Below are 27,522 nucleotides of genomic sequence, written 5' to 3' on the forward strand. Positions count from 1 at the left end.
AGTGAAAACTGAAGTGACAATATTTTTCCAGCTGCTGTTTATAAAACACCTCACGAAGAAGGTGATAGAATTTCAGGATAAATGAAAATAAAGAAAAAAATTTCATATAAACGGATCCTGAAACGCTCCGTTTTCGAGTTATAGTTTGCGAAAAATATCGTCCTGATTTCTAATCTAAGCGTAAAATGAAGCTATACCGAAATCCTTAGAGCATAACTTAGGAGTAAATTTAATGGTTCCATGTGGTATTTCATTCTTAAAGGTTGTGTAAAACAGATCTCAGGACTGTCGGTATTAATTTTTTTATAAATTATTAAAAAAAAAAACATGAAAAATTTGTAATACAAAACTTAATTTTTTAGGTTTGACGTATAATAATTTGTCAAATTGGTAGCAATCAAATAAAATATTAGAACAAAATCCTTCTAAAGACTTTTGATTTTTTTTAAATCTGTGAAAGCAACATCAATTGATCATAAAGTTTAAGAAATTTGACATTTATGAAAAACGTGGCAAAAGATTATTATACTACAATCTTCAATTTGAAAATGAAATGTTTTCGGACGTTTGTTTGTATGAGCATTTTTTTTTCTTTATTTTACTTATAGAATATAAGCCGTAATTTTTTCCTCTTCTTTGTGACATACCCTATCTGGTTAACCTTGTGTACAATGTTACTAACAGAGTAACGTAAAATTTACTCATGCGTAAGTTAAACACCCTCATATACGCAACCGTATGCAACCCTACGGATTGCGTTCTTTTTGAAACACCTTTGAATGTTTACCTATTTATATATATTGCGGAGATTATTTTATAAATTATTTCTATTTTTATTTAATAATAAGTAACATAATTATTTCTCTAATATTACATGTACCAGTAGAATAAAAATTGTATGTAATTTTGTTGTGTCTTTTCTTGTATTTATTTTAATTAAGTTTTTAATCTGACAAAATAAAAATGTACAGAATTATTTATAAAGCAAGATTTATTTTTCGTTTATATTTAATAAGATGTTATCTGTTTAAACATTTTTTTCTTTTTACATTTTAATGAATTTCGGCTAGTATTTGAGTCGAGTGGTTTAGAATAAGAAAAAGATGAAAAAAGGTTATAAAAATTGTGGAACATAAAAAAAAAAATAATGACGAGTCGTGTCTTAAACTTGATCTCTTTTAAGTTGTCTACTGTCTGTTTGTTGATAATTCTTTCTCTCTCTTTCTAGTAATATTTGTTTGCCTCTCTTTGTTTACTGGTCTCCCCATTTTGCATTTATTTCTCTCTGTGTCTTTTTTTCTGATTTTATTGGAATGATGTTTTTCACTTTAATCATGTCTCGGTACATTTTAGTGAAAGAGAAGGGGGTGAGCTGAAAAACGAAAAAGATGATTCGACTACAAAGTTTAGAAGAGGTAAGAGAAAGAAAGGAAAAAAATTGTGTGTGACATGAAGAGAGAGGAAGTGTCATTATTGAAGTACCAGTGGTAGCGTTGTATGTAGTACTTAGCTATTGCTGTCTTGTGTATCGGGGGATGAAGTATACCCTCAACTGTTTTAAGGGGTTATAGCAGTAAAACGTATAGGGTTGTATTTCCTACATACTACATATTATAATACACTCGTACATGGAAGTCCCTCGCTTCTTTTTTTTTACCCTTCTAACGTTTCTCTGTAGTCACAATATCGTTAAAAACTTGGGGAAGATTAGGGTAGAATTTTACGTCGTCATTACGGTTCTCGTTATTTATTAAAACAGATATTTTCATTTTTTAAATTTTACTTATTTTGTTGATATAATTTTGTCGATACGTTCATAGAACGATTTTATAACGGATGGACATGGGTTTCCTGAGTTGTACTCAGGTTGTAATGGATTTATACTTTTTTTTTAAAACAAAAACTGTTAATACAGATTGTTCAAAAAATGACGCAACCTTATGGGGAAAATGAGTAAGTTATAATAATTATTGAAAGTAGCCTCCATTATGCGGTTCACATAGTTGAATACGTTGCTCTTAAACAAATGTAATGTTTGTTTACGAATTGCAGCGACACATCGTTCAATTTCGCTCTGCATTTCGGAAATGGTGTGAAGATGAGTTTTGTAAGCAGCAACCTTAAGATATCACCACAAGAAAAAGTCAGGAGATAAATCAGGAGACCGATGGGGGCCACAGCCCCTTCGAAATCACTTATCCTTGAAAATACTGATCCAAGAAAGTAATAGTGTTGTTGGCTGTATGAGCCGTTTTATTGTCCTGCTGAAACTAAGTGTACTCTCGCCGGTCTGCAACTATAGTGTTTAGAAGTGGTTATTAAATCTAGCGCTCACGTAGCGCTCACTGTTCACTGTGCCATAAAAGAATGTCGTGAAGATTCGCCTACGTGAAATTGTTCTTTTTGTCCGTGAAGAGTAGATTCGTAAAGTTAATGCGTATTTTCCGTTCATCAAATGCGTGAATTCTGTGCGTTCACGTATCCATCAAGGTGGGAACCACGCCTCGTCAGACTAGACCCAATCATCCAGTTCTTCCCCGTCTGGCGTTACAGATGATATGAACCACTACAGAAAGCTACATGTTTTCCAATGTCTTCAGTAACAACTCCTGAAGAACACGAATTCTTATAGATGCATCTTTAAACACTTGCGCAATGCCGTTCGGGCATTACCAATGAAGAGACCAGACTGGCTAGATAGGCGTCGTACAAACCTCTTAAGAATAACAGAATACGCGGCTTACACGTCGATTAACGTTTCTGGTTAATCATTTTCGGTCGACCACTTTTGGTTACATCTACCACATTCCCTGTCTCTAAAAACTTGTACAGCCGCTTGATGGAGGACTTGTTTGGTGCATCCACACCATACTTTTCTGTGAAGGCATTCACAGTTAAGTTTTTACTGCTGTGCTACAGTGACTATAAAGCTTACGTTATACAAAGTTATTTCTTATGGTTGCGTTTGCCTATTTATTCTGATTTTCACTCATATCTCCGTTCTCTGTTCCTGATTGTATTGCTGGCTGAGCTGGTAAAAGATTGATGTACTGTATTTAGAAAATATATTTCGCCGCTAATTTATAATAGTGCGCGTATGCTTACATGCGTACGTGTTTGTTAACAGCGAAGACAGTTAACATTCTATCAAATCAACCCTTCTAAGAGATGTTCCCGTCCTATGAATTGCAGCGAAAAGTTTTATGTCCTTTACAACGTTCATCATGATTAATTGAATATTACGTTACAATAAACCTAACAACCCTGTCAAAGCTATGCTACTATTTTCTATGAATTGAAAACACTATAGAAGAAACCATTTTTAATCGTTAATACCTACGATTCTATTTGTTCTTCTTACTGATATTTAAAAACTCGATGAGTATATGCTACGTGTATTTAAAATAAAATGTTTTGCTACGATATCCTGAATGTATGCAAGTTTAGTTACTTTATATTCAAAAATACTCTAAAGTCAAGTTAAGTTTTTCACGAATATTTCGTTGTTTTAATGCAAAGTATAATATAAAAGGAAGAGTACAGTATTATACCTATTAAATGGAAAACTTTCTTTCTATAAATAAAAGAATAAGCCATTATTTTTTATTACAATTTAAGTTACTTTACAAAATAAATCTCATCGTCGAATATATTTTAAAGAAACGAAAATTTGTAAAGTAAATATATTTATAGTTTATTATTAATAGAAAATGACTTTATATTTTTTGTCGACTTTTTCTCATATACCACCAAACAAAATTGATATAAATTTATAATATGTATTTTTAGGTAGATTTCATATGAAAGCTACCTATTTTAATGGGTACCATGATTCGACTTCCGGGAAATTTCGACATATCTTCACGTTTCACATCCCCCAGACCCCAAAACCACCGTCAGTTCAAAAGTTTATATATATAAATATATATATTTCACTTTTTTATGGACACTATAACTGCCGTAATTTTGGGCCAATCACTTTAAAATTGATACATAAAATATAACGACCCAAAATCTCGGTCGAGTTCGTTAATGGGCAAGATCCGACCATGTGGGTGGAAACGGAGGGGCGGGGATTTTTCGAAAAAACAAAATATCGGTATAATATTCTTATTAAGTCAAATATCGAATTCGTTTAAAGTTCCTACTATTCTTTGGATAATGACCTAAAACCTGTTTAAGTAACGTTTTCTGATCACTAACCATTGTTCCTGGTGGTGGAAAAATTGGGGTTTCGAAGACAAAAAATCATGCCTCCCTTAATAAACACAGTATCGAATCGCTTTAAAGTGGTCGTTAGTCCTCTAAACATTACCTAAAATTTTTATTTATAACAATTTTTTATATGACCAACCCTTACGGCTAGGGGTGACCAAAATGTTGCTGGAATTGTAAGGAGATGGGGCTTGTCGTATACTAAATATGTGAAACTTTTTCCACATGCAACCATTATCGTATTGAGTAAATTTGAATTTTTCTTAACTTTAAGGTGGAAATATTTTTTATCTTCTACTTAGCACCAGTGAAATCTATCTCCGCCTTCCGGCGTGCCGAAAGGGATTTTTTTTATATCTATTAAATTTTTGAACTAATTGCCAATTTTAGCAAAAAAAAAAGCCGGCAAAGTGATATTTAAATTTCTTAGTTTTTATTTCATTCACGGATATTTATTTCAAATATGGCATTGGTTTTTCAATTGTTAATTATGTCATTACGCAATACTTATTATGGTTCAGTGGTGAAAAAGATCAAAATTCTCTGTAAAAAAAATTTGCATCTGGATTGATCTACTAGACGAAATGATATAATTATGCAGGGTTAGCATATATTTGAGAAAATAATAAAAATTCTTGGTAAATTATTTTGCGTTGTTATTATCGAATTTACAGCATAAATGTTTAAAAAAATTGGAAAAATATTTGGGTTCCATTTGATCCCCGTGCTCGACAGTTGCCTCGTAAGAAATTTTTAATAACAGCCAAAACTTTAAAAGGAAGAAATCAAAATTATATTTTTTTTATTCTTGTCTGGACCCATTTTAAAAAATGGGACTTTTTTATAAAAAAAAGTCCATATGTTGTTAACATTAATATTAGATTCAATTGGATTTTCAATCTTGAAAATCAAAATTAAAAAAAATATATATGTATTTCAAGTATGGGTCCCATACAACCCCGGTGGTATTTTGAGGGGCTTAAAAGTATATTTGTTGTTTTAATTATTTACTTTGATAAGCAAATTCAAGTCTGCTGAATGTTATTCAAGGCCAAAAAGCAATATATCGAGATGCAACCTTGTCAGATGGTATCTAAAATCAAGCAGAGTTGTATACCGGTATATATACCTAAACAAGACTTATTTTTCGATACCGAATTTTGCGTTTTTACGTCGAATATCTTAAAAACTACTGGAGTTACAATTCTGGAACCTGTTTTATCCTATTTACCAGCTCATTACATAAGAAACCACTAATTTTACTTCTTAATTTGTATCTCAAAAATTACAGTAGGGCTTCTTTTTATTAAGAGAGCTGAAATTCGGGTGAAATCTTTCGCTAGCCGTAATCACAAAATGTTTCCAGATGTTTTTTTTTTTTTTTTTTTGTTTTTTGTTGCTTTTACGACCTCATAGGATTACTTTAATTCAATTTCTGGGCCAGTCCATTTTTTAATCGGTTCTTCTTATTTCCGAATCGTATGAGTTGTTTTATTCTTGCTTCTTTTCTTTTTGCCCACATCCTTTTTAGGCGTTCCGATCTTTGGCGCCTGTGTCTGAATACCTTGTTGGATTTCTTTTTGATTTTAGATCCAAATGTTATCATATTAGTTAGTCATATTTTCCAGATTTTGTGATTAGATCTTCTTTGGAGATTCTCAACTCTTTCATATCTTTTCAAACTTCCTTTATCCATTTCGGTTTTGTTGTTCTTTTCCAGTATAAGTTAATTATTTTGTTTGCAATTCTTGTGTTTTCTGCTCTAAGTAGGTGCCCCAAGAGTGAAATTCTTTTTTTCCTGAAGAAATTTGTTAGTGGGGTTATTATTTTATATACTTCTTCATTTGGGATTATCCTCCACTGTCCTTCTACTATGTTTTTCTTGTTTATGCATTTTCTGACTATCTTCCTTTCTATCTTTTTGATCCTTTCTACTTCTCCCATTTTGTATGGTCCGAAGAGACTCTCGCTGGCGTATTGTATTTCTGGAAGAATTGCTACCTGGTAATGTCTGATTTTAGTTTTTGTCGTTAGGCATTTTTTATTGTATATGTTTTGGGTAGTTATTAATGATTTGTTAAGTTTCTCAGTTCTTTTTTGCCAGTTTATTTTCTCATTAATATTATGTGTTATGCTATCTCCTAGGTGTTTAAATTTTCCCGCTAGTTCCACTTTCTTTCTGTTTACGTTTACACGATTAATGCATAGTGGATCCCTCACCTTAATTTTAGTTCTTTCGTATGATATTTTCAAACATATTTTTTCAGCAAGTTGTTTTAGTGTTTCTATTTGGGTTATAGCTTCTGTTATGTTGTTTGAGAGGAGGGCTAGATCGTCTGCAAAACCCAGGCAGTTTAATTTATGACCTATGTTTATATGAACATTTTCATATTTTCACCAGTAGAACATGTCCTGAAAATTCCTCCGTTTCTTCGTGGGACACTGAATATTGAAAAACTTATTTTATTTAAATATTGGATTGATTATTTTACAGATTTTCATATGAAAAATAAACTTTTAAACCCTATATGGTTTTTGAAATATTTATTCTTTTAATTAAAAAAATAATAAATAAGTAGATTCAAACGTGTAATCTTGAAATTTGAAAGGCGTAGTTCTGTTATTAAACCGTCCTTAATTTACCAGATTTAAGAAAAAGATAAATCGTTTCAAATAACTGTTTTTATGGATAGATAGATATCTTCGTTTAAACAACATGAATTATTAATACATACCAGATAAGTATAATCAAGTTCTAAATAAAATAGTGATGTCATTAAAATAGTGTTGAAGATTTCACATTCTATGCGGGTGTAACTTAGTACGGTATGGTAACCGTATAAATTGTATCTCTTACATGTGTTTTTGTTTAGTATAATAAAAATAATTTAATTCCATCATTAAAAACAATCGTAATACTAAGGCGTTGTTAATAATTTAAATAAAATAGTTTTAACGTTATTCATGTTATGTAAAAAAAAGAAGAAATATCTTTCAAATTATTCAATAGATATTGTTAGAAACTAGCAATTCAGATAATTATCACTCGAGTATTAATTTATTGTACGCCAAGGTTATAATAAATAGTTTTTTCAAAATAAAATTATTTTTTACTCTGATAAAATTTCTTATATGATTCAGAAGTTAATTTTTTGAGAAATTATATGTAAATTTTTAGATGTAAATTTCCCAATATGGGAAAAGATGATTTTTTTTTAAAGCAGCATAAAAATTAAATTTGTAAAAGATCAAACTTTTTTATTTTCTTTATAGAATCGATTACTTCATTTAAAGAAATGAAGTAAAGATTTGACGTTTGAAAAGGGTTTTATTATGTTTACCAATTTTTAATGGTTAACGAGACCTGTATAAAAGATTTTTTTTTAAATCTATTTAAAAAGCCAGTTAAAGGACTTTCCCGAATGAACATTCTTATTATTATTACTGTTCTCTCAATTATTAATTCATTTTTAAAAAGTTAATATCTCTAACATTTACTCACGTTGCATATTTATCTCGTGTTTTGGCGGCTTTATGGCATATTTTTTTCAATGATCGAAAAGTAGGGTTTTTCGCCGTTTTTGAGTCCTAAACTTGATTTAAAAAATTGATATTTATGTATTTTATGCAGTTTAGTAAACCTTACATTTTTTTTATTTTTTATTTTTATTTCTTTAAACACCCCCAAGGCAACCGGTCTCCGCCGTTAGACATAACACGGTTGCCTCAGGTTTCCGTGGCCTGTCTCCCCTAGCTTGGCCCAACCCAGGTCACCCATCGGAGTCCCCCTGGATCGCAAGGACGCCCCGACTCCCTCTTTAGGGCAGCCTAGATGCCCCTCCTCTGGAGGGCTACTCGTCCCCGTGTCTACTTTATTAGGATCCAGGCATGCATTACGCATGCCCTTCCTCTTACAGGGACCATCTTAAATCGCAAGGGTAAACCTTATATTAGTGCATTTAAACTAAATTGATAGCTTACATCGTTATTGCGTTATAATTATTAAAAAATTTTAATTTTGGCGGGTTTTTTGAGGTGAACCCGATGGCCGATCACGCCATTCGCGTATTTTTAAAATCTACTTACGCTAAATTAATATAATTTATTTATCATGCGGTTTTATGGCATTTTTTTTTTTTACTATTATTAAGAAGTAAGTTTTTTCTCCATTTTGGGATCTTACTATTGATTTACGAAATTGATATTTATATTCGTTATGTATTTTTGTAAACCTTATATTATTGAGTTTGAACCAACTTGTAGATGTAAATATTTGAACAAACTTGTAAATTTTGTAATAATAATTATGTTAAGAGTCACTCTATTTTTCTTCTTATTAATTTATAAACACATAAACTGTCTCGTTTTTCTTATTCTTGTGTAAAAGTAACGCAAGTCGGTTTGTCATATTCGAGTGTTCAGAAAGCCGCAAAAAAATTGAAATTGTATCCGTATCGCGTACTATTAGTCCAAGAGCTTCAGCCTCCAGATTTAAACAAGCGATTGCAATATTGCCGTTGGTTTAAGTCTCTCGTAAATGATAACGGAATCGAATTTTTAAACACAGTGTTCTTTAGCGATGAAGCTTGGGTCCATCTCGATGGTTATGTGAGCAGTCAAAACTGTCGAATTTGGGCGGTTGAAAATCCTAACGCTTTACAAGACAAATCTTTGCATCCTGAAAAAATTGGTGTGCGATATCTTGTCATCGTGGGTCGTCGGACCCATATTCTTCGAACAGACAGTAAATGGTGAAGTATACAGGAATATTGTGTGCCAATCTTTGTCCCTCCTGGAACCTCAAGAACGGTATTGCTGGTTTCAGCAAGAGGGCGCTACATGCCACGCGTCTCGAGAAACCGTGGATTTTCTTCAAGAGTTCTTTGATGATCGAATAATAAGCAAGGGACCTGAAAGCCTCCAAGGTCCCCAGAACTCACATCTCCTGACTACTTTTTGTGGGGCTATATTAAGTCTGAGGCCTTCAAAAACAATCTTCACACTATTGATGAACTTAAAGTCAATACTACAGACTTAATCACGAATATTTCCAATGCAACTCTTAAAGGTTTCTGCTTATATGCTGAAAAGAGTCCGTGCGTGCATAACCGCAATGGGTGGGCATTTTGAGCATATTCTTTAACAATTATGTAAGTAATAGTTTTTTATTAAATCTCTTTTGTAAGTAACAAATACATTTTTTTATTCCACCTAAATTTCCCTTTCTTAAATTACATTTAAAATTGGGTAACAGAATTTTAAAATCACTCTGTATTACACCGAAGCGGTTAGTTATTCGAACATATTTCGCAATAATGGTATTACTGCGTATGATATAATATTATCGTTAGAGCGTAATGATATTACAAAATGTTAATTTTGGCGGTCATTTTTAAGTGAACCCGATCGCGATCGTGGCCGTTCTTGTACTTTTATAATCCTCTAACGATGCTTATTCCGAAATCAAAATCAAAATCTGAGACAAAACGTGTTCACATACATAACACACATACATGCACTTAAATGATTCTTATTAATGAATTTTTAATTATTTTCGTTTTTATGATTCGTTTTTAATTATGATTTTTTAAATTAATATTTACTTACACATATTTCCTTTAATGCTGTTTCGTATGTTTTTTTTTTTTTAATTATTTTTCTGATTAAGATTTTATTGAGATTTTTCTCAATTCGTTGAGGAGAATTTCGTTTATCCGTGCTGTAGCACACTTATTCATGTTTTTCATGCAATAGAACATTTAATCCAATCCTGACCCGATCTGTATCATAAATTATTATGTATCGAAATGAATAAATTATTTATTTATTTATTTATATTTATTCTGTTAGGTAGTAACTAACGTCTTGACATTTCGTGCGGAGGACCCGGGTTCGAATCCTGGTCAGGTATAGCACCTTTTCACACGCTACTAATTTCCACAGGCTTAATGACCATATCTGTTGATGCCTACTCTTATAACAGAAAAAAAGAATTCTGCATTTTTTTTTTAAAAATAAGGATTTTTTTCTAGTTAATTAATATAAATTTTTGATAAATGATAAGAGATTGTAAATGTAGTCGGATTATGAAGGTTACATCGATATATTATAAAATTGAGGTTCATTAATTCAAGAAGTAAATTTTGTTATTAGAAATAAAAATAATGTACATTGTTCAAAATCGTAATATTATTATATTTATTACATTAAAATTTTAAACCAACAGGATCAATTGTTTATCTATTTACATGCGTAATAATGTTCAATCTTAATTCGTGACTAAATTTATATTACTTTTTAATCAAGAATCGTTTCGTGACTTTTTATAGAAATTATTTATCAGCGAAAGTTATTATTCACGATACAAGTTATTTAAATAATGTTGTTTATCTCGATCTTATCTAAACTTTTGCATGAATTAATGAATATGTATATTTATAATGCTTCCTGTTTTACAGTCCTGTTGGTATGTTTTACTAGTGAAAGTTGCTTGACTTGTGTCGGTTTTTAAATGTTGCTTTAATTTTATTTTTTTTTATTTTACATTAAAATTTGAATTTCTTATATTAACATTTATTTAAGTTTTATTTTTAAAAAAAATGTTTTATCTTATTACCATTTTTTTTTGTTGTATTTTATAATTTTTTTTTTTTGTTTGGATGGATTGGAATTTTAAATTCGGGTATTTTATTTTATTTTTATAGTGTTATTCAGTATTCTCTATTTATAAGTTACTTTTTGGTTATGGGATATATTTATGATGATTTTCAATTAAAATAATGTTTTTTGACAAATAAATTTCAAAAATTAGCATACCAAATTTCCAGTATCCCAAACTTTTCAAATTGGATCAGTGTGTCTGCACTTTTGTGTGCACTTTTCTTTTCTTTTTTCTTTTTTCATTTATATACAAACTTATTTTTCAAAATTATTATTACTTTCTATTCAGTTTCTTAAAGATTTCTTTTAAGTATGCTATTATTGCGCTGTAAAGTAATTTATCTCTTAAACGAAAAAAACAATAAGGTTTGATATTTTATATTGCCCATAATATTAAATATATGAGCGCACGGTTAGGTAAAGATTATAAATGTTCATTAAATAAATTTTAATTATCGCAATATCATACAGTTCTTTAATTTTTCTTTCTTAGAATATTACATTTTAGGGAAAAATTTTTAATTTCTTTCATACAGAACACTAAAGATATTTGTTTTCATAAAAAAAAATACATGATGTAAAATGAATATATCATAAAATTATCATTTTATTTGTGCGATATATATAAATAAATATTTTAATATATATATATACATAACATACACATAACCACATTTTTTATGAACCACACATATATATACAGAGTGAACATAAATTATTCAGCACATTTTACTTATGGGTTAATAAAAAATAAATTAAACAATATAGCGCGCGTCGATTTTTTTTAAACATTAGTGTAACTATACACAATTCACTTTAAGCTATCTTGTTGTAAACAAACCGCGTGGTGTTGTAATAGATTGTCTCGAAAGTTACGCGCAGAAATTACAAATTATACGTTTTGATGTTTTATGTTTGATTTTTTCATCTGGCGCCGACTGAATCGAGTTATTTACGAATTAATTACATGGCAGCTGTATTTAAAGTTGTTTCACTGTTGACAAAAACACAATACACGATAGATTATATATATATATATACTTCTTTCTTTTTCCTGTTTAGCCTCCGGTAACTACCGTTTAGATAATTCTTCAGAGGATGATATGTATGAGTGTAAATGAAATGTAGTCTTGTACATTCTCAGTTCGACCATTCCTGAGATCTGTGGTTAATTGCACCCAACCACCAAAGAACACCGGTATCCACGATCTTGTATTCAAATCCGATATATGTATATACTGGTGAGGGCTAAAAAATTGAGTCAGCCGATACATTACTGCACTAACAAAGTCTCATACTCACTGCAGTAAATTCTCACCTCTGCAAACAACACCTAGGATAGCTCTTACTCTGAACACAGTATACTAAACTTATTGATAACCTTGAATAAACACGCTGGCGCGATGTAACGACAGTGGTATCGTCAGTTGAGCATTGGCTTCTGCGCAGGAGAAAACAATGTGTGCACTGTGGTTTCATGAAAGTGAACCCGTTTTTACTTATGGTAGACATTTTCGTTTAGAGTACGGCCGAGATCTTCCTAATAAACGTGGTATCAGCAGTTTAAGAATAGGGTAAGTATAGTTGACATAAAAGGTGTTGGTAGATCTCTCATCTCCGAGGAAGTTGTGGTTAGAAGAAGAGAAACTTTTCAAAGAAGCCTGTGTGAATCGACTCGTCATGCGAATTTAGAACGGGGAATACCATAATTGACTACTGTAAAGGTTGTACACAAGCGCCTAAAACTTCATATATACAAAATTCAGTTAGTGAATTCAATTAAAAATGACTATAAACCATGCCGTTACAATTTTATCGTGGGTATTCTTGATAAAGTGAACAAAGATAATGCGTTTTTAGAAAAAATAATCTCTGACAAAGCTACGTTTCATGTTTCTGGTCATGTTACCTTCATAATTGTCTGATTTGGGGTAGCAAGAACCCCCCTCATGTCTTTCAACAAACATAACATGATAGCCTGAAAATTAACTCTTTGTGTGTGTGTGTTAATTTTTTACGAAATGATCAGAACATTCTTCTTCACCGAGCCAACGGTTATAGTACTAATTTTCTGGGCATGTTACAGGAGTATGCAGTACCACAAATTGAACATCAACAAAATAATATGGTGCACCTTCACATTGAGGTTTACAGTAGTACTGTGAATTTCTTGTGACAATTCAAACCAAAAGCACCATATACTAATTTGGCTCTTTGTTACATAAAATATACTGTCTAGATGAATGTTGTATGCTGTTACATAGCAGTTTTCTGAGGACTTTTTAGAACCATCATTGGATGACAGGAAATATTCATGTGTTGATCAAGTTTGTCTTAAAGGATACACTATCTTATATCAATGACTTCCATCCTTGAAAATCATCTGAGGACAAGTTTCCTTAGTGGCTGAGATTAATTGGATTGCTGTACGGTTAGAAATCCGGTAGATATTGGCACATATATCGTGTATGTTGACAGAATTAAGGTATAGTTTATGAGATTAAACATCAACCTTGTTTCGATTGGCTTAACATTCTGATCCACAACAGGATATTCAGCAAAGAAAAAAGTTATGAAAATCGTTTACTCCTTCTTAAGGAATTCTGGTATGAAATATTTGTTATCGTTGAAAATGAGTGTACCATTTTTAGGAGTAAATTGTGTAACCCTTGCTGTTACAGCATTTAACAGACATGATCAATATATGTATATTTTTTGCAATCACTGTAATACTTTGTTCAATTTTTAATCACTTTATTGTTTCATTTATATTTTATGGTGTTTTAGTATTTTACTCCTACGTGTTAATTCAAGTACCTTCTTTTTTTTAATTATTTTGAACAATGTGAAATGTGTAGTAATTAATATGTATAATACCATGCTATAATTAGTGCAACCCCATTTAATATATGACTTAAGTGCTCACAACATTAAAACTTTGTACAGATTTTACAGCCATTCTATGATTTATTCTCTATAGTCAGTCACTAACCACCCTTCTATATTGTAAGCAAGTGCTTGTACTGCAAACAATAGCTATAGTATTCTATATTTTTTAATTGTTTATGCTCTTCTACATCAGCAGTTTTCCTCCCTTCTTTTATTTCAATGATGTATTTACAAAAAAAAAAAACTACCTCTTACACATCTGTGATTTAATCCCTACTTTTTACAGAAATTTATTACATATTTATTTGACATTTTATTCCTCTAATCATTAAAAATTATTATTTATCTTTGTCAGATCATTATGAAAAAAGAAGTAGGAAAAAGATAAATAGGTATTTACTAATAAATTGGTATTTTTATTTGTTTATATTTGAATAATTATAAATAAACATTTATTAGGAATTTAATTTCACACAATTATTTTTCTGAGATTTTTTTACTTTACTATGCTATATAGGTTTTTAAAATTATATTGATGAAGAATCTATGATTTAGATATGTAAAAGATAGATTTTGTACTATATTACAGTCAATAGAATTGATTTAATTGTAAAATACAAAGTGTACAATACTTCATGTGTTCACCTTTCTCCAAGTTTTGATGCTATTTGCATGATATCCATTTTTTAAATTGTCAATTTGCTCATATTTCATTAATCATTTTTTTCTATACTTTATTATTGTTTTTATTTTGATTAAGAAAGAGATATCGGCTGTAGGATCAGCTGTGGTAGAAATTTATTCGTATGACTTGGTATATCTTTAATTATTTTTTTGAAGACACTGGTTTACCTAACGGTTAAGTTATAGTTAACAGGTTAGTGATTATATTGATTAGCAGTTCAGTTTAAATAGCCTTGGGTTTTGTTCTCAAAAAGGGTCAGTCACTTTTACTTCCTTGTACGAAGTAAAGGAAGTAGAATTTCTTTACTGTGAAAAATTTTGGTTTTCAGATTTCAACAGAAATATTCATTTTGACCATACTTTAATCCAATTTGACTAGTTTCGGCATGATGTCTGTACGTACATATGTACGTATGTATCTCGCATAACTCAAAAACAATTAGCCATAGAAAGTTGAAATTTTGGATTTAGAGCCGCTGTAACGTCTCCGCTGTGCGTCTCTCCTTTTGGTTGCAATCGACTGAACCAAAAGTCTCCAAAAAAGCTCAAAATCCAATTTTTGGGATTTTGGACTTTTTCTTAACTGCAGTAATAAGCCCTCATTGATAGCTTTTCAACGATATATCATAATTGGTACTTATTTTTCATTGGTTCCAGAGTTATAGCCAAAAAAAATTTTATTAATGAAATATTTGGATCTTACAAGGGTAAGATTTGGTTCAAATTCTACTTCATCTCCTTTTTTTTTAATTTAAATAGGTTGATTAATTATTAACCTCTGATTGCTAAAAAAAAATTACAATAAATAATAATTCAATAATAACAATAAAAAAATGAAAAAAATATCACAAGTTATGAAATAAAATGTTTTATACTTTGTATTTAAAAAAAAAAATGTTTATATGTAATTTAATAGGTATACAAGGAAGTAATGTGGTGTCCACATCAGATTTTTTTTCACCTATCAATTCATTTAGCTCATCTGCCTAATTTAAATACTTGTAAAGAGTGTGTGATATAATACTAAAATAAATAAATAAAAATATGGGTTAAGATGTGACAGTACTATGCTTCAAATCAAAGTAAATTTTAGAAGAATTTTATTTAATTGAATTGTAAACTATTATGTTAATGGTATTTTTAGATCTATGGTACAATAAGTGGCACTGCCCCATCGTTTAATAATAATTATTCCAATGTAATTCTGGATAAGATGAATTTTTATGTTATATTTCCACTAAAAATTTCTTGTGAAATGTTAATTTATATTAAAAAAAAAGTTTTGTTGCTGTAATCTTCTTTTAGATTTAGTTAAGTATATATCTTCTGAAGAAAATTACTGATGAAATTAAAACATGTAGTTGAGTTGCTTACTGTTTAAGTTTTTTAAAAGTTTTTTTTTAAAATGATTAATACTACTAACTACAGTAATTAGTTCTACAGATTACTGTAATGATTTAACAGTTTTCTGTTGGTTGGACTATTTTTAAAAAAAATATTTATTCTTACAAAATAATATCCATCCTTACTAAATTAGAAACATAAATAATATTTTCATATAACTCAACTCAATACTTAGATTTACAAGAAAGGGCTTTATTACACTTCCAGTATCATTTTTAATAAATTATCAAACCAGTTGAAAAACTTGTATTTTAATTTTTTTTTAAATACAATTAAAAGATTTTCTTTTAGGGAAAAAATATTACTCTTTCAACAAATTTTTAGATAGTACTTATAAAAAGTAGTAATGAAAAAATCCGTGATTTTCTGTTTCCCATTCAACATGTGCAGAAATAATTTTTAATGTATTTACTTTAACATTATTTCAGGTTCTTGTATTTAAATAATTAATATCTGCTTTAATTACATCTGTGTTTTTTCTTATAATTTCTTTTTATATTTATAATTTATCTTATAATGATGTGCTCATTATTATGTATTATGTACCAACAAAAATAAAAAAAATTATTTTCACGGTGGGCTAAAAATCAGTTAATCTTTTTTGCAAATTTAAATTTTATAACGCTCTATTACAGTGAAAAATTTTGGTTTTGTAGCTGGAAGTAATAATCAGCTGATATAATTGCTATTTAGTCTGTATTCATCTTACATTTATATTACTATAGAAAATATTGGTGTGTAAGTACACCGAATAAAGAATGAGTTTTTGGTGTTTGTAGAGAAGTAATAAGGATAGTACCGCAGCTATCCATTATGAATTTCATGTGAGATTTCCCATTTCTCCATTAATGATTTCATGTGATTTTTCATTCTGAAAACCACCAGACATAGTATTTCTTTCAAATCCAAATAACCTAGAAAGTTTCAAATTTCTAATTGAAGATGCAGTTCATATAATTGGAGGAAAGCTTTAAGTAATTTACTGGTTTAATGCCGATACAAATGTGTGTGGGTTGATAGATGAATGACGTACTGAAAACATGTATATTGAGCATGTAATAATAAAAAAAATATTTTTGAACAGTTTTCTTATTGGGATAAATGACTTTTAGACAACATGGTACAATATAAAATTAAAAAATTAATTATTAAACATTATTTTATATATACAAATTACATGTAGAACATAAATAATATTTTAATGATTACATTGTTTTACTGTAATAAACACTATACAGTATATAATAGTTAAATATATACCAAAACAAAGTATAAATTATAAGATATTAATGTATAATATTATTTAATGATACTTTAATATTGTAATATTGTACATAGTAATCTATAAAATAAAACTAGACAATAGTTAGCCACTTTCAGCTCAGTTTCTAGTAGAGAACTAGTATGGAAAAAGATTTAAGAAAATCGTTCTTCAAAAATATATATCCATGGGTCCATGATTTAAAAAAAAAATGAAGTTAAATATTAATATTAGTTGAAATAAGAAAAAAAAAAATCATTATTTTTTTGGAATATCTCTCTCTATTATCAAATTTTTCTTATTAAATTTGTAAACTTTGTTATGATGTGAATTTGTGTTAACAGTTTGATTGATTTATGAACTGGAAACTAATACATTTGGGATTCATTTATCTAAACTCAAATCAACTTTGCAGTGTCAGAGCAGATAAACTGATTTCAATTCCCACTAGTATCCAACCACGTTTCTTTCATGCACCAATCACTTTATATCTATTTTCAGTATATTACATATATATATTTATATATATATCTGTACCTAATGTGTAATTTGATAAACTATAATACAATTATTACTTAATAAAAATATTTAACTTTATAAATATTTATAATTGAAACATTTCAAGAGATTTATCTTTATATTTTATTCATTAATTAGCTCTTATTTTATATATATATATATATGTATGCATGTGTGTGTATGTGTGTGTGTGTGTGTGTGTGTGTGTGTGTGTGTGTGTGTGTGTGTGTGTGTGTGTGTGTGTGTGTGTCTGTAAAAAGATAGAGAATTAAAAAACAATTAAGGTATTTCAGTGGTTGAATTATGGCAGTTATTTGGTGAATGTCACCGAAGTATTACAATCTATAATTCTTCAGTGTTTCAGAGTAACACAAATGAATCGATACTAACTTAAGCCTTCTTGGGCAGGAAATTGTTAATTTGAGGCCAGACTATGTGTTATCACTAATAGCTCCTCAGTACTGCCTTAACCAACATTCTTTAGTTGTGTTCCAATTAGCAACACGTTTAGGTCTGGTGATCAATTAATGTAACTAAGTACAAGTACATCCATTACAAAAACAAGGGACATAGCTATCTATTGACTCTAAATCAAGAAAAATGTAATAAATGCATGGTATATATCCAGAAAATCTCTTATAGTTTAATTTAATGAGTTTTATTTGGTACGTTAATGGGAAAGACATAGGTGGTTGACCACCATATCCTTTACCATTGAATTGTTGATTTTTGCTAATTATGTCCCAAATTAAGTATACAATTTCAAGAGGTAGCTAATTTATATTTAATTTACACTATTATTAATTATTTGCTCAATTATTGTATTCTTTAAGCAGTTATTAGTTTATCTTGAAAAAATTTTTAAAAGAATTGTATGGAAACATCCTCTCAAAAAACTTCTTTGAGATAATTATGTTGTTCCTTCTTCAGTGGAATTACCAGTGAGTGTCTATACCATGGTAATTCCTCAGAAGGAGCTTAAATTAGATTTGAAAGGTCTTTTGGAAAGTCATTTTCCTCATAATTTGAAAATTAATCATTAATAATTTTTAATTGTTTTTTACATGGTTCAGTGAATTAAAATTAACATTTTTAAAACTTCATTCCAAATGAACTGAGATCAAGTTTTTAACAAATCTGAATAAAAATGGTAAAATTATTTAACTAATTCTAAATTACTATTATTATTCTGTGATGTACTATTGTTGGGCAAAGATATCTTTAAACATTTTCTATTCTTATCCCTTTTTTGCTAAACTTGGCCAAATTTGCAGTAAATCTCTAAATATTATCTGTCTATCTTGTTTTTAAGTGATTTCTGTTTTTCCCCATTATACAGACTTCATTATGTTTTTGCTCTAGTTTTTTTCTGATTGACAAACAAGTTCAGTCCAGCTATATTTTTGTTTTTTCTTGTCCATACTCTTTTCTCTTCAGCATACTTCTTTCTATGGGTGTACACTTAATTTATTAGCTTGCCTTTATTAGTTAAAACTAAGTCTACAGTCTGTAAGTTAAGGTAGGCAAGATACCTAAAACGTTTTCTTCATTTCCAGTGGCAGATGTCTCCTTTAAAATACAGATCCAATGTCCAATATCTTTTCAAGCGGCTTTTATCCTTCACTGAGGTACCAAAAATACCTGAATGTATCTGCTTTCCTAAATACTTTTATTCATTTATACATTCTGCAGCATTATTGTTTAAATATATTTTAATTTTTCAGTTCAATTATTATCATAGCCATTTTCTTTATTGTGTTTACTTTAAGACCTGTTTTGTGTCATTTTTCAGCCATATCTGCCATCATTGTCTGCATTTTTGTAACACAACACAAACAGTGTAATTGTAATTTTTCTAATACAATAAAGTAATATCATTAGTTAATCTCAAGTTATTGGCAAACCTCAAGTTAGGTTTTTCAGCCTAAAACAAACTAAAATTATGTATTGTAAACATCTCTTAATCAGGTTTTACTTTTTTAGGTAAAAAGTAACAGGTGCTCTACAGCAATTTGTCTTGTTTAATGTAATCAAACTTAAAATATATAATATCCAAGTAAAATTAATTTGATAAATAAAGAAGATTGCTGAGAAATTATATTATTTATGTTCAACAATAATTTATATAAATGGTGCTTTGTTTGCAATATTCTCATTTTATAAATTACCAAAAAATTACCCATAATATAGTAACAAAAATGGGTGTAATTTCACTTTTACAGTATTATTTTAATGTATTCATTCTAAAGAAAATTTAGTATGATAGATTCAAGTGGTTAACTGAATTGCTTAATAAAATATAATGAAACTTAGCTAAGAAATTTTATAATAAAATCTACCTCAGTTTAGAAAACGCAACAAAATCAATCTATTGGTTTAGGTACTACGTGGGAACGCCCACATGTTGAGACAAGACATTTAACTCCCTCTTTTTTGTCATTAGTTAGTAACAGCTGTTTTTAGTTTTCATCAATATCATTTGTCACACTCCCTAAAATTTCACCTACACTCAATTTATTTTCTTATATTTACCTAAAATGTACTGTTTCGGGTACCTAATGCTAAAAAGTGGAGATTATTAAAGATAATTAAAGATATTGTGTCACGTATTTTAATCTAATTTTATCATAAATTTAAAAATTGTAGGTAAAGTATTTACTGAGAAAGTATTTGCAGAATATGTAGGTTTTATTTTGGTGGATGGGTGCTGTAGATGACCAGTTCAATTTCAGAAAGAACATAGATACAAGGGAAGTGATTCTGTCCTTGATACTAATCTTAGAACGCAGGGTTAAGAGGAATAATAATGCCACTTACATGGTATTCATAGGTCTAGAGAAAGCATTTAATAAGATTAAATAGAAGAAAGTGTTAAAAATTTTATAGAAAATTGAATTGAAGTATAGGTAAAGAAGATTTTTATACATTCTGTACAAGAATCAAGAGTATTTAAAAAAATATTAAATAAAGAAAAACACACTCTGATTCAGATAGTAATGAGAAAGGATATTACTGCTCCCAAACCTTTTCAACTCTTATCTAAACAAAAAGGAATGCAGAAGGAATATTAACAACAATTCTGAGTAGAAAAATTGTACATGGAAAAAAATTAAAATGTTTCACTGATGATGTTCTTTAAGCAGAAAGTGGATAAGAGTTAAAAGGAAGAGAAAAACATGGATTTATTCCTAGGAGAGATCAGTATAAAATAAATAACTGTAAAACAAAGGTAATGAAATGAGACACAAAAGGGGATAATGAGAATTAAATATTAACATAGGGGAACAAAATATACCACAATTGATAGAAGTTTACTACTTAGATAACAATATTACAAAGGATGGATGAAATAATGCAGACGTCAAAAGCAAATTGGAACAAGCAAGGGGAAATTTTCATTCAGAAAACTTTGAGCCACAAATTTTTTCCTTAGGCATATATATGTGTGTGTGCATGTATAAGGAAATTACATTAAGTGAATGGTATTTTCATACTCCTCATACCTTAAAACGTTAAGAAAATTCACTTTTACCCCCAATCACACCATGTGACCAAAAGTAATATTATACTTTTCTTTAAACTAACTTCTTTACTAACTTTGAAAAGTTAGTAAAAAAAGTTTACTAATGTCAAATATAAATCTAATTAGGAAGTGTATTTTTAAAAAATATCTGTACAGTATATAACATGAATAAATAATTTTTTTATGTGTATGTATACATACAAGTATGTAATACATAATATATTACATAGAACACACCAGGAAAGGGATTGATGCACTTTGTCACAGTTTAAAAAAAAGGAAATGACTGGGTAATTGCCCAGAAATTGACATGGTAAAACCTCGATTGGAGGAGCATCATAAAATACATAATTAATTACAAAATAAAAATATATATTAACTAAAAAGTCTATGTAATTGAAGACTTTAACTAATTAATTATTTAAATTATAAACACTGAAATAATATTATGATACTAAATATAAAAAATTCTGCCACCACAAAATAAATCACAATTCAAAAGAAGTTAATGAAAATTTTTTGAACACATATTGAATGGAAATACAGAAAATTCAGGATTTTTTATTATTTTAAATAAATTGAGAAAATTTTTTTTAAATGGTTTGATATTTTAATAAAAACGGCATTGGAAACATAATAAGGTTTTTTTTCATAGACCAAAGTATCATGATTAATTAGACAAAACATTTCTGTTCTTTGGTTTGATATAGGTGGATATTGTTATTTTTTAAGGATAAGTGACTATTATTTTTTGTAAGAATTGCAATATTCATAAATATATATTCTCTACAATAATGAAACGTGGGTAATAGGAAAATCATAAAAGAAAATGAAATTTATAATAAAAATGTGAATAATCTAAAGTAGAATATAGACTAGTGAAATTTGATATGGGAAAATGTTAAAAAATAGGTTAATTTTATTTTACTAGCCAGCCAAAAAACATTTTCTTTTATTTTTTCTTAGTATTATATACGACAGATCTGTAAATTCTAATCGTGATTGAGGCTGAAAGTTTTTTTATCCTGTTGACCTAAATAAAATGTGATCTATGTTTATGGTTGCGATACATAACGCTGGAATTGGATTTTGGATATATAGGCCATGTTGATTTGCTTGTGCTTATATGCCAACAAGTTGGAGCTAGGTTTTATTGTGACTATTTCAAAAGCCAAAAAAAGATGAAAAATATAGTAAAATGTACGTAATTCGTATTTCATTTGTAATAATTAGATTATCCTATTTTCTGAATAACTCTTATGAAATAATGTTGAGTTACTGATTTCTTTATTTTTTTATTTCTTTATTTTTTTTTTATTAACTATTATTGTTTTTTGTATAAAATTTGTGAGAGAGGGTGAATTATTAAAATTTTATCATTTGTCCAATTAAATAATTTGAACTTCCCTTAAAATATTTGAACCTCTTAATTAATATCTTTTTTTGTATTTCACATATTTACCATATCTGGTTCTTAGTGTAAATATAACCATTCTTAATGTAATAAATACTTATATCAATTACTTATATAAATACTAATATTACTTACTGTGAATTATAACTTCAGTTTTAATTGTGATCTCTTTTGCTATTATTGTTTATGTAGAACACCAATCCATTTTGTTGGATTGTGAAAAGTAATTAGGTTTATCTTATATACACCTCTGTCATCAGTTTGAGATTTTATATAGCCACCTGTTTTGTTTTGTTTATTTTCTATAATTAAAGAAATAAATATTTTATTCTGATCAGTAATAATAAGTATACTAATCACATCATGAATATTTAGATGTGCTACTCCATGAATAAAAATGAAGCTGCCTAATATTGCCTAGATGGATCAAGAGAGACTGTTGTATACATTAAGTAATATTAAGAGAAATACATAAGGATAATATATATATAAAACGACTTGGTACTTGTGTATTATGACGGCGCCACCATCGTTAGGAGGTTATAACCAGCGTGACTGGTGGTGAGTTAAGTAACTGTGTTCTACTTGTTATCAGTAAGACGATAAATTAAAAATATTTATTGAAGTTAACGGTGAATTTATAAGTAAAATGTGTGTGCTTAGAATTTGGGATCTCCCACATTGTGAAGAGAAAGCTGTTAGATTTTTGCAGGAAAATGGTATTCTTTCGAAGGAACAAAACTGTGCCAAAGAACATGATATGACTGTATTTTAGTGAAGTAGTCATTTGGCAATGCAACAAGAGAAGTTGCCGCAGTAAAATAGATATCTGCACAGGTAATTGGATGAAAGGCAGCAAAATAAGTTTTCTGAATGGAGTCCCATTTTATTTACACCTGACATATGAAATTAGTTCTTACAAATGGTGTTCACGTGAGCCAGACATGAGTAGTCATACATGTGCAGACTGGAACAACTACCTTCGTGAGGTATGCATTTCACAATTAATAAATCAGCCTGGAAAAGTAGGAGGTCCAGGTAGTAGAATAGTTGAAATAGATGAAACTCTATTTAATTGACGAAAAAATCAGGTTGGACGAGTATTCCCAACACTGGGTTTTGGGAGAGAATTTGTCAGGAGACGGGTGAATGTTTTATAGTCAAGGTTCCTGACAGATCCTTCAGTACTGTTTTGAATAAAGTCCTAAAACATGTTGAATATAGTACAACTCTGTATTCTGACTCATGGAGAGCATATAGGACAAATGAACTGGAGAAGCATGAAGCATGGTTACCAGCACTTCACTGTCAATCACAACTATAATTTTATTGATTCTGAAGTAGGAGTATACACACGAAATGTGGAAAGGAGTTCTTTGAAATGGAGAAATAAAAAACATAGAGGCACTGCCAGTAGAGTCGTAGAGTCGTATTTTTCTGAGTTTATGTGGCACCAAAACCATACATCCAACAATGTATTTCAAGAAATATTAACAAGTATTGCCCAATTTTGGCCACCGGAAATTTGAATAAATAATCCAATTTCTAGTTTTGTATTTCTACTTTATTTCTAACTGATACCAACGGCCATCATAAATTTACACATCTATTACATATATACTTCCAACTGTAGTGGCCCCATTATTATACATAAGCACCAATGACTTTAATAAAAATAACTACTTAGAAACTATTAATGAAAAATATTTGACAACATGTTAAAAGAGATGTAGAAAATTCTGGTTTTTTATATGGATACTAAATACCGATTTGACAGTCTACCTTTGTATCTTGAAAGCCCATTCTGATTTTTTGAGGGAATCCTAAGATATAATATTTTACATTAGATGGGAATGTGCATAATTAATATTTAATCATTTTTCCTGCAATTCTTAAATTACTATTTTACCTTCTTTAAAATTCAAAACTGAACTATGGAATAGTATGTTTAACGAGTAGTTATAAAATTTATTTTAAATTAACTTTAATATGTAAAATTCTTTCTGTTAATATTAATCTAAAAATATATTCTCTATTCAATTTATGTATATTTTTTGAAATTTTATTGTTTTATACATTTAATAGGTGTTTGGGGGGTGATGATGTTTGAAAATAAGAGAATAATAATAATTTTCGAATTATTGAATTGCTAAAACCTCTGTGCCTTACAAAAGAGAATTTTAATATTTTTAACCCAAAATTTTATTTTTATGTTCATTCAATTAAAAGTTGTAATGTTGTACAGTATTAAAAAATGAAGAATAGTTATTTACCTGAATATATTTATTTTCATGTTAGTATAGTTGTGTTCTGATGTTATAAAAATAAAAAAAATTATATAGTAAAAACGGAAGTAATTTATTATCATATATACATTGGTAATTGGAATTAATATGTATTGTATTTATAAAAGATAATTTTTTGTTAATTTTTGTTATTGACTAGGGTATGTGGTATGAATGTAACATGCTCTTTATATGGTAATTTTTTTCTTTCATTTGTCTTGAATAATAATCGTTGTTTATCATTATTTGTACAACTATTATAAGAAGAAAATAAATTCATTTAGTTTCACTTGAAAACTGGTATCTAAAGTAGACACCATTAAACATGTTGTTGGTTATTTTGCAGTTATGCACACAGTTAAGCCAAGTCCCACTTCTCTTTCCCTTTCATTGTTCAACAATATAATATAAAAATAAATTCATTTTTGAGGTCATAATTGAAAGGGGAGAAAACATAAAATACATGAAATTCAAGTAAAAATATGAAAACATGTCAATATATTATTATTTTATAACATGTAATAATTTGAGGATTTAAAGCACTTCCAAACTGATATAAATTTTCTGATTAGACTTGAGTTAAATGAATGAATCTATATAAGCATCTTACTTTATCCAAATTTTATTTTTTTTTTTATAGTTTAATTATTATAACTTTATATAATTATTAATATTAATATTTGTTCTAATTGTAGTACAAGTTTTAAACGTGATAAGTACTCATTCAAACAAACAAGGACTAAAGATGAAACATTCTCTTTGTTAAAATAGTTTTTTATTTTTAAAAAATATAATAAATTAAACAAGACAAACAATGTCAGTTAATGTAAAAATGTCTTTATCAAAGCAGTAATCAAACCCACACTAATAATCAAACTACCACACTACCTTTGACCATTACTGTCATCTACTGACCGAATGGTGAGATTTACTATAATTAAATAACAGTACATTTTCATTTGTGAATATGAATAAGTAATTTTTTTTTGTTATTAAATTTTTTATTATTACCTCTTCTGGTTAATTGATTTTATATTGATGCAGTGTTTTCAGGTATGATTGGTTGTTGCGGTAGCAAGCACCATTATTATTTATTGCTAATAATAATATTAATGCTGATTCTATGTGATAAAACTGTAACAATATCATTTAGGTTTGGTGATCTGTGGGAATTAATATAATGAATTTAAATTTGACTCATCATTTTATCTATAGTTCCCTAATTTTCTGATTGTTGCTTATTGAGATGTTCCAGCTATTGTAAAATTATTTTAAGGGATATAGTTTACTCTTGTACTATGGGTGCTACTAAATTAATTTAAATGGAATTGAAAATTTTTTTTGTATTTGTCAAAATGTCTTCCATCGAGATTATAAAAAAAATTGATTTTATGTTTTTTTTTTCAGTTTACTTCATGGGTGGATGCTGTGATATTCGTTTTCAGCCTGGAGAACGAAGCAAGTTTTAATGCGATTTATAGTTATTATACAAAAATGGCTCATTATCGCAATTCTGCTGAAATACCATTGATATTAGTTGGAACACAAGGTAATACTACTGTAATTATTATTTGTATTACATTTTGATTTAGTGTTTATATCCCATCTAGTTTTTTATTTTTTTTGTAGGATGAAACGTTTGTAATATTTTTTTAAAGTATTTTATTAAATGTTGCTACTTAAATTGAGCAACATGTTAATGTGTTGAAATATTTACTAATTTAGCAAGGTGATGTAAATTAATACATGCAATTAAATGACATGGGAACTGTATCCTATATTTGTGGATTTAATTCATATCTCAAGGCCAAAGCCTTGAGCAATAACCTTGGATCAATCGTTCACTACCCAAAAGTAGTAATTGTTAGTATCAATAAAAAGCATTTTTATTTATTTTTATACCTTTAGGCTGATATCAGTATAGAAACATAACGTCCTCCATCAGTGGTAATTTTCTTTATTTATTGTGGTTAAATTATAAAATGTTGATCCGTAAACTTTAAAGTTTAGTTAAAAAATATTCAGTTATTGACATAATTAAAAAAGATACTAATAATTTCTTTGTTGTGTTGTATTTCTTTTACGTTAAATGAAATTTCATTAATTTGGTGTTAAACAATACAAAAACTATAGACAGACCACTTACTCTGTAGAACAGAATTAAGTATTAAATTTACTTTCTAGTATCTATTGAGTTTATTATTGATCAAGTTGATACCTGGAAAGGATGCATCATCCTCTCCCTGCACCCAGTTGTTTTTTGTTCTTGCTTCAGATTATGGACTTTATATTAAACTCAGTTTTCCCATTATTCTTCCTTGAAAACTTTATTCATCTCTGTTCTCTTTTTTAGGTCTTCCTTTACATAATCTAATCTTTTTTATAGTCTTCTTTCTATTATATTTAAATTAAAGTTCAACTCAAACAGGCTGATTAGAGTCAACAGATTTAAGCAATCTTTTCAAAAAAAACAGTCATTTGCTCATGATTTTTTTTCATATTAAAATGACTTTTTTGTAGCTAATAACTTGTTCTGATAATGATGATCTCATCAGATTTGTAGTTTAAATTGAAGTTTCTTATTGATTGAAGCTGTATTTACTATTACTCTTTATTAGTTATTAACAAAGTTTAACTTTAACTAAAACTTTTCTTTAGTATATTACTG

General features: G+C 28.7%; 1 protein-coding gene across 3 annotated transcripts in view; it reads left to right on the forward strand.

The window, feature by feature from the left end:
* Nucleotides 1-27,522, forward strand: part of CenG1A (Centaurin gamma 1A) — a 332,755-nt gene that overhangs the window by 270,145 nt on the left and 35,088 nt on the right. For all 3 annotated transcript variants that reach the window (XM_075375074.1, XM_075375073.1, XM_075375075.1), the window contains one exon: nucleotides 26,262-26,403. In XM_075375074.1, coding sequence (XP_075231189.1) covers nucleotides 26,262-26,403 — 142 coding nt within the window. The remainder of the gene's footprint in view (nucleotides 1-26,261; nucleotides 26,404-27,522) is intronic.

Source organism: Lycorma delicatula, chromosome 9 (assembly GCF_047948215.1).
Source record: "Lycorma delicatula isolate Av1 chromosome 9, ASM4794821v1, whole genome shotgun sequence".
NCBI classification, from domain to species: Eukaryota; Metazoa; Arthropoda; class Insecta; order Hemiptera; family Fulgoridae; genus Lycorma; species Lycorma delicatula.